Source organism: Saccostrea cucullata, unplaced genomic scaffold (assembly GCF_032062105.1).
Source record: "Saccostrea cucullata isolate Sc308-1 unplaced genomic scaffold, CSIRO_AGI_Scuc_v1 ctg19245, whole genome shotgun sequence".
NCBI lineage: Eukaryota > Metazoa > Mollusca > Bivalvia > Ostreida > Ostreidae > Saccostrea > Saccostrea cuccullata.
Genome location: NW_026939430.1, coordinates 1 through 9,206, shown reverse-complemented (window position 1 = coordinate 9,206; position 9,206 = coordinate 1). Strand labels below are relative to the sequence as shown.

Sequence of the window (9,206 nt, the reverse complement as noted above, 5' to 3'; positions counted from 1 at the left end):
AATATGATGACTAACTTTTCAATTATCAACTTCCCTTACTTCTGCAGCAATATACCTTCATCACCTGCATACAGAGTTCTCCGAGTTGATTCGATATGCAAGAGCATGTTCTATATATATACAAGTTGATGAAACAAAAATAGCAGTCTCATTTAAAGTCATCATTTCGTAAGTTCTCATCTTGGCTAGCTAAGTGTCCGATTCGTTTCATTCATTTCCCTCATCACCTGGGAGTTGAAACGAATCGGACACTTGGCTAATGAAGATGGTAAGTTCTATGGTTGATACAATAATCATGTCAGCAAAACAATCTATCATTGAGTCAAATGCTGACTGATGTTTTTCATACTAGTTATTAGTCCATTATTATTATGAATTGACAACAGATTTTCTGTTATTTCCCAATCAGGACAAGGACTACACTGCTGGTGTGACCAGTTTGCATGGGATGCTCACTCCTCCATGGCACCTGATCCAACCTCTGATGTTTTGGAGGTCGTGTTTGCTCAGCTCCTATTTTGTATTGTTAAATGGACTTTTGAGCTTTAATACTGTTCGTTATCTGTTATTTTTGTAATTTTTAGACAAATAACAAATCCTATTTTAAGTAATTTGTATTCATATTTAATATTAGTGTACAATAATTTTCAGTAATTTTAACACAACTAACAGATCCTATTTTGAGTAATTTGTATCCATATTATTATTATGTGTACAGTTATTTTGAGTAATTTTTACACAACTAAGAGATCCTATTTTGTATCCATATTTTTATTATTAAATGTACAGTTATTTCGAGTAATTTTTACACAACTAACAGATCCTATTTTGTATCCATATTTTTATTATTAAATGTACAGTTATTTCGAGTAATTTTTACACAACTAACAGATCCTATTTTGTATCCATATTTTTATTATTAAATGTACAGTTATTTCGAGTAATTTTTACACAACTAACAGATCCTATTTTGTATCCATATTTTTATTATTAAATGTACAGTTATTTCGAGTAATTTTTACACAAATACCAGATCCTATTTTGAGTAATTTGTATTCTTCATCTTATTAAAGTGATATATGGCATATTTTTGATGAGTTCTGACTATCTAAAATTAAAAAGATCTTTCTATTTGTTTTGTTACTTTATATAAAGAGAAGACTTTCCTGTAAATTACACAATTTAAATCAATTGCGTTTCAAAGTTATCGCAGAATTTAAAACAATAACCGAATTATTTCTGACTCGGAAATAAATATCAGACATTGTTTAAAGTCAATTTAAGTAATAGAACGAGGGGATATTTAAGTTCAAGATAGATAAAAAGTTTAATTTGAATGTAAATAACAAATATCGTGTAAATCTCCGCTTAATATCGTAGTTTTATTTTTTACCCCAGATACGCCATATATAGCTTTAAAGTAGTTATTTTGAGTAATATGTACACAAATAACAGATCTTGTTTCGAGTAATTTGTATCCATATTATTTACAGATCCAATTTGATTAATTTAAATTCTTATTTTGAGTTTGGTATTCTTATAACAGATCCTATTTTGAGTAATTTGTATTTGTACTGCAGATCTTATTTAAGGAATGACTCTACTTCTTGGACAAGTTATTTGAGTATAACCTGGTTTGGGTCAGTTTACGTTTTATAATCCGTGACTTGTATTCAACAAAATAAATAATGAAATTTTACCCTAAAGAGTATGTCCTTTTTCCTATTTTGGAAGATACTTTGACAACATGCAACAATTCAAATTATAAATCACAAAAAATTATCCATTATTAAAACACATTTTTATTTTAACTTTAACTTGTACATCTATAAATCATATTAATAGCAAAATCCATTTGCAACAAGCACTCACTTAAAACAAATATCCCTTCTTATAGCTTTAAGATATTTCCATTCTGATTTTATTTATTAATTAATCCCCCCTCAGTTCTCAATCAAACCCTGTCATGAATCTGCCACCAGAGACACAAGACACCAGGGCATGAAAAAAATCAAGGACAACAACTTGGTAACTATCAATGTTACTGAAAGTGGAGAAACTCTGGATGGACTGAAAGATGGAGCAGTTTACTAAATTTGGCCTCAGGACCATAAATTGAGAGCAGACTTAAGTTTTGATTCTTAATATCATCGATTATTATTTTCCATAGTTTCAAAAGACAACAGGTTTGTTTAATATTCAAATCTAAACACAGGATGGAACTTTGGATATCAAACTTAGTTAAAAAATATCCTAAGTTGAGATTTTTTTCCAGATTATCCTCCAAGTTAAATTGATTGGAGATGTTAATTATCACAACTGAGATCAATCACAGTTCTCTTCACTTCTACCAATAATGACTAATTTCTTCCTTCATTATTTCTTGTTTTTCTTTTTCTTCCCCTGATTTGATGACGGAGGTTGTTCCACTCGGAGAGCATGTCCTTCTTCCTTTATGTGTGTAAACAGTTTGTTCCGGGTAGGAAATACTTCATGGCACACATTGCATTTCATCTCCTGAAGAATAAAAATGTTACTAGAAACTCCCACTCCTCATTCCAAAATAGAAAAATTTACAATAGAAATTGAAATTCAAAAGAAATGCCATATATATTTTGGCAATCATATGTTCAAGTGTTAGGGATGGCAATTGTAAATTTCTATAACCAGCTGGTCGTTAATATTTCTGAACAAGTAAACTGAGAAATCAAACAGTTATGACGTCATTTGTAATTTTCAGATGAATTATTTCCGACAAAAAAAGGTGCAATTATTACTTAAAAATTAATTAAATGTATGTATACTGTGAAAAATTATCAGTAAAAAGGCTATTGTAATCAGTTATGTTTTCAACTGATTAATCAGTATAGTATTACCTTCTCTATCATTTATTTTCTTTCTTCACTTTGGTTTACATGAAGGTAAAGAGATTTTACATTCCTCTTTGTCTAAATACATGTAATTAATTCTTAACCAAATGATTATAAATAAAGTAAGAAAACAATAACTACTTGATCAGGCTGAATTTTATTCTTTCCCTTCCTGTTTGTAGACTCTGTACTACTGACTGGTTTTGAGGTAGAACTGTCCTCTGGTCCGGTTCCTGCAAGTCTCTCAGCAGCAGATTCCGGTTCCTGGTTTTGGAGTCTGTCCTCTTCCTGACTTTCTTGGTTCAAAGCTTTCTCTGCCTTTAATGAAACAATATAAAAATTGTAAAGAATTTCTTAATTTAAATTTTTCATGTATGAAGAAAATATTGAATTATCATACCTCCTTCTCTTCTCTCATTCTTGCTTCTTTTTCTTTCCTTCTTTCTTTTTTGGACTTTGTGCTGCAAAGAATTCAATCATATTTTAGAATGACACATACTGATAAACAACTTGGAAGTCAATTATTTATTGTCAAGGTAATCATTTGTACAAAATCTTTTGCTACCAGTCAACACTTCTGGTAAAGGTTTTCCTTAAAATCTTAAAAAGCCATTATTCTGAACTATCAGTCAGATGAAGTTAACACATAAAGTAAAACATGTACCTCTGTTTAACTGGAGCATCACTTAGTTCTAGATTGTCTACAATGTTATTTAGATCTTCTACATCCTGAAATTAAAACAAACAGTAAGTGTTACTGTGTTACTCATTCAAATGATTTTAAAAACCTAATGTGATGTGCGAATAATTAAGAAAACAACACATAAGATTTAATTCTAACACATTATAGGATGAAATGGTCTTTCCTATAATATTTTAGATAAATCTAATGTGTTGCTTTACACTTTTACATGCTAGAGAGTTTGTCATCAGGATGAGAAAATATTCACAAGATCACCGACTGAGATATTAACACTGATGTTAAACAGGACTAATGAAACATATATAGATATCATTAAGTGAATTAACTATATACTATAGGAATGCTTTCAATGTTTTATTCTCAAGATAAACCAAATCTTCACCTGAGGAATCAGATTTTGTTGTTTCTTCTTCTTCTTTTGTTTCTTTGATAATCTAAAATAAATAATTAAATAAAGAGATGTTACCGATACACAATTTGACTGAGAAATAACTTCAATGTCGATTCTATTTATTATGTTCCCCAAACGAAGTTGGGGAACATATTGTTTTTACTCTGTTTCTTATTATTATTTTTCTTCTTCCTGGGTACTTATTTGTCCGCGAATGATCTTGTAAACTGTTCATCTGATGTAGTTAAAACCTTTTTAGAGTAAGTAGACATGTTATGTAGATTTGCGGAATCAAGGTCATTTTGCGCGCACGTGCTTGCAAGAGCGCGCATGCGCAACATGTAAAATGACCAATATAATTGATATAGCCGTAACTTTTCTATTTTCTGATGGAATGTGTTAAAACTCAGAATATAATAATGAATTAGTATTATAGACAAGACGACATGGTCAAATTATCATGAACTCATGCGCATGCACGTGCGCTTCGCTCTGATTGGCTGAAACAGAAAGTCTCAATATCTCATTTGTTTTTAGACGAAATACTTTGAAATTTAAAACATAGTCATGCATTAAGATATCCTACGATATGATATAAAATAATTTTCCTGAAATCAAGCGCATGCACGTGCGCTGCAATCTGATTGGCTAAAACTTTAAATGGTTGTAACTCCCTTGGTTTACAGCCAAACAGGATGAGATTTAGAATATATAGTCTTATAATACCCCTCCAAGAGATTATAGTGTGGTCATCATGCATATGCATGCACGTGCAATACATATAATTACAAACGCACTTGATTTAGCGTATTTTCGAATACTTTTTGATTAAATGCCTTGATATTAAGTACATTTAAATGAATTAATAGTGTAGATACAATGATATGGTCATTTGCATATGCATGCAAGTGTGCGCACGGACAATGCAAAAATTTGATACTTGTTATATTTCAGAAAAAACGTTCAAGTTTAAGATGCATAGAGTTTTAGTTTATTTGATGAAGGTAGAAGGGAATGAGTCACTAAAATGAAGTTGGCGAGCGTTCCGGTACATTCTTGTAAACGGTTCCCGTTGTGCAACTACACTAGTTGCTTTTAAAATTAATGAAGTTAATTCTGATGACATAAGTTGACCATATATACTCATCACTGATTTAGCATTTACTTTTAAAACATGGAAATGTTACTCCATTTCAGTCATTGCAAAGAATGTATTTTGATGAAGAGTTGCAATAATTCTTGCAATCTATTTTCGCAATATATTTTTTTCTCTGTTAATGTAAATCTAAATGAAAAGACCTTATCTTGCAGAAAACTATTTATTTCATGCATATGATAACCACTATCAAAATTTCCCCCAATTTTTTCCCAGAATTTATCCATAAGGGTGAAGTCTCTTTTCCTGCTAAACCATTGTCCACACTTTTGATGAAAAGTGCATTTTACTGATCAATAATATGCATACCTTGTAAAACTTGACAATTACGATGACCTTGAATTTGTTCAAGTGATATTAAACCACACATTTTCATTTAGCAGTCCCTATTGGACTTTTACGAGAAGCACTGACTTTACAGTTGACTGTTTATTTGGACATTTAAACCTGTATCATCTACGGAAGTAAAGAATTGATAATAGATCAGAAAACCTTTCTTGTGGTCATAGTAATGGTGTTAGGGGCACTTATATGTGAAGGCCTAGATTTGAAGGTAGGATGGTTGTCCTTTTCTTTAAGGACAACTTACCTATGCTTTGAAATAGTCCATTTTTTTCGCTGAATTAAATTTTGAGCTAAATATTTATATCGTAAAAGAGCTTCCATACACTGTCCTAGTGTGAGAGTAATTCGTCAACTGTAAAAGTCAGCGCTCCTCGTAAAAGTCTATTAGTAGATATGAAGTACTCAATGAAATAATCACCCACTTCTGTTTGGACGGAGATTCTTCCTCTGGACTCTCAATGTCTGGATCCTCCTCCACTCCTGGAATGTCTGGATCCACTCCCACTAGATCCTCATCCTCTCTCCTCATGTCCTCCTGTAAAGCTGCCACATTCTCCTTGTGTTTCTTTGATTTCTCATGGTTAACAAAACTACCAATAAATAAAGCTATGTTATGGTGAGGCCTAGAAAAAAAATATGTTTGTTTCCGCTTTCCCGACCGACCCTAATTTATAGTGCCGACCCTAAATATTTTTTTAATGCTTTTGTCTCATGATGTGCAAGATTTCAACCAGGGAATTATAGCCTCCAACTTTGCAAGCTTTTCAAGACAGAAAGAAGTTTGGGTCACCTTTCTATTATAAGTTAAGTCACAGTAATGCTTGAAAACACCATTTCTTTTGTCATTAATGTTACTTCTATACACGTTTTGATTAAAGAAGCAAAAAAATTTTTTTCAAAAAAAAAAAAAAATGCCTACCTACCTACCCTATATTTTTCCAGCCTGAAAGCGGAAACAAACATATTTTTTTTCTAGGCCTGAGGGAAAATAAATATTACAAATGTGGATAATTAGATCAAGAGATAACATTTTGTGGAAATTGAGGATCAGAAACCAATGTAGTTGGCTACTTACGCCTTTTCACTTTTGAAAGCTTTGTTACAAGCCACACAGAAAAGTTCATCTACATAATCCTCCTCCTCTTCTTCATCTGTGTTCAAAGCTCTGTCATCTATAAATAAAAACATGACCCTTTTGATTTCAAGTTGGGAACAGAGTCAAAGAGAAAAAAAGAAATAGTCCAAGCAAACAATATCCCTTTTCCTCCCCTAATCCAAAGTAAAATCTATACTGAATTAAGAAATTGATCAGCTTCCATATTTATGTTACTGTGACCACTCTGTTCTCATAATCAGATTTATGTATAATTCTGACCCTCTTCTGTGGCCATTGTCAGAAAGTAGGTGTATCATTTAATATTTCATTTAGTTGTAAAAAATGTATACATCTAACACAATAATAATATCTTGAACAATTTCAGTTTGCACTTAATATGGATCTTTTAAATCCGACTATAATTGTTAGTGAGATTTTGTCTGTCTGTTTGTCAGTTGTAGGATTGCAGCCTTGGTCTGTCTGTCAGTTGTGTGTTAGTTCACGTGAACCCGTTTGTGTCTAATCCCCCTATCCTCACCCTCATCTTAATCCCCGTCTATTGAGTTTTTTGTTTTTCTCCCTTTATGATGTACAACCTTCAAAATGGTCACCAAGCTCTGTTTCCAATCTCTTCAGATCATCCTCTAGCTCAGTCATGGCTGACCAACCTGTTTCTTCATAATTCTCCACCAGTCTGTAAAAACACAGGTGTTAGCTTAAGTTTCTCATTTTCCAATTTATAGCCTGTTATGAGTTTTATCTATAGATGACCCTCAAAATCTGAACTAACCTTATATAAGATTTATAACATTCTCTTAGTTCACGTTTATATGAAGTAGAAAATCCCAGAGTGACTGTTATTTTCATTTCTTTTTGGGGGAGAGGGGATGTGACCTTAGCTCTAAATCTGAGGCCAGTTCAACAGAGCGAGCACTCGTGAACGTTTCTATTGGAGGTATAAGGAAATATGGCGAGGGCTCATGAATGTTCACTCCTTTGAACATGCCTCTATATGTGTGAAGAAAATCTGTTGTCCGTTCAGTTTCTTCCTTGATTTAATGTGAAAGTCATTTTTTTCCTTAACATTCATGTATCTACTTCATTATCTGACGCTCTGTATATTTACCTCTGCCTCTCTTTGAGATGCTGCTCTCTTTTTTCCTTGGCTTTCTGGGCAATCTCTTCATTTCTTTCCTCCATTAATTTCTACAAATTTAAAGTTCAATAATTTTTTTTTTAAATCAAAATATAATATCTTTATCTCATCTATTTTGATCTTAAATGTTTCATTTGATCTTATATGTATAAACATTGGGATAAACTTATTATCTAACGATGAAATCAAAGAAATACAATTTTTACCCTGTAAGCTTGTACTCGGCGATCTCTCTTCTTCACAAATCGGACCAAAGCCTGGGAATGCAAAGGTCACATCATAATATACTTGTAATAACTAATAAGTTAAGTTACATAGTATAAGTTAAGTAAAATATCTAAGTTATTTTCAAGAGATTTTTAAAAAAAAAAACAACATCTGTTGATGAAATTCGAGATGACGAAGAACAAAAAAAAGAAAACTCTTCCTACCCTGACTTCCTCATTTCTTTCTTTACGAGCTGCGTCTCGTAATTTTTTATTCTCAGCCTCCATGATCCTGCGTACTCTGCGATCAGGTGCCTCTCTTGTGTCATATTTTTCTGCCCATACGTAAGACTTAGCAGTGAAATAGTTCTCCCAATAATCATAAAATGGCTTCACCACCTGCAACAGTCCATATACTTTATGGATGTATGATGTTCTTGACAAAATTCTAATTCAAAAGATACAGATGACACATTTAAGCATATTATTAAGATATCAATGAGACCAGGTATATTTTATTGTTATCCTTCCCTACATAGATAAAAAAAGATATCATACCGTGTCATAAGGACTGTCACTTTTTCCAAACCCTGGAATTTCCTGGTCACTCTCTTTATCGTCCATAAACTCGTAGTCTTCCTCTGCCAGCAGATCAAACACCACGCGGTACACAGCATAGAACCCCTTATAACAAATGAATGGTTACATGCTCGTATATGGATACAGAAGTTTTACCTCAATTTTGAATTCAAATTATTGAATTTCAAGTTATTCAGTAGAATAAAGGAAAGAATGAAATCAGCTGTTCATACAAAAGTACAAAGGAAAATAAAGAAAATAAAACAGAAAATGCTCTTCTTCTCAAACAAATCAATCTTGTTCAAAGAGAGAAAATATATCAAAAGATTTTTCAACATTAATGCTGTTTTGTATGTGTTATATGTCTGTTGTAAGATTTGGAGTCTCTGAGTACACAATAGAAGCTCCTACAAAGATCTCATGCTTAATTAACTAAAGGCCCTACTTACTTAACTGGACATGTAACATAATACATATAGTAAGGCACAGACACATACCTTATCATCAGTAATGATGTAAACTAAGTAGAGTGTACACACCTTGTCATCATCAGAGAAGCCGCTGTAACAGGAGGAGTTGAAGTATTGGAATACGTCCAAACTGTTGTCCTCATATTTATCTCCTTGTCCCATTCCTGTCCAAAAATAATTCCCCAGACGATTACAAAATTTGTTGAAATAAAGCTCAGTACATGACATTGTTTT

At 32.3% G+C, this 9,206-nt stretch overlaps 1 protein-coding gene across 1 annotated transcript; it reads right to left on the bottom strand.

The window, feature by feature from the left end:
* Nucleotides 1–1,779: 1,779 nt before the first annotated feature.
* LOC134253031 (dnaJ homolog subfamily C member 21-like) lies at nt 1,780–9,134 on the bottom strand. Its single transcript, XM_062735556.1, has 13 exons — nt 9,042–9,134; nt 8,482–8,607; nt 8,149–8,322; nt 7,924–7,974; nt 7,688–7,767; nt 7,158–7,255; nt 6,541–6,637; nt 5,888–6,055; nt 3,956–4,007; nt 3,535–3,599; nt 3,271–3,331; nt 3,012–3,188; nt 1,780–2,517 (listed from the first exon to the last, which is right to left on the bottom strand). The coding sequence occupies exons 1-13, from the start codon at nt 9,132–9,134 to the stop codon at nt 2,377–2,379; spliced, it is 1,383 nt and encodes a 460-aa protein (XP_062591540.1). The 3' UTR covers nt 1,780–2,376.
* Between the last annotated feature and the right edge of the window lie 72 nt (nt 9,135–9,206).

Excerpts from the sequence above, each read along its gene's own strand:
- LOC134253031 (XM_062735556.1), bottom strand. The coding sequence starts at position 9,134 with ATGGGACAAGGAGATAAATATGAGGACAACAGTTTGGACGTATTCCAA. Across the intron at positions 7,768-7,923 it reads GCCGAGTACAAGCTTACAGG|AAATTAATGGAGGAAAGAAA; the intron begins GTAAAAATTGTA and ends TTAAATTTGTAG. Across the intron at positions 6,638-7,157 it reads GCTTGGTGACCATTTTGAAG|ATGACAGAGCTTTGAACACA; the intron begins GTTGTACATCAT and ends TTTTATTTATAG.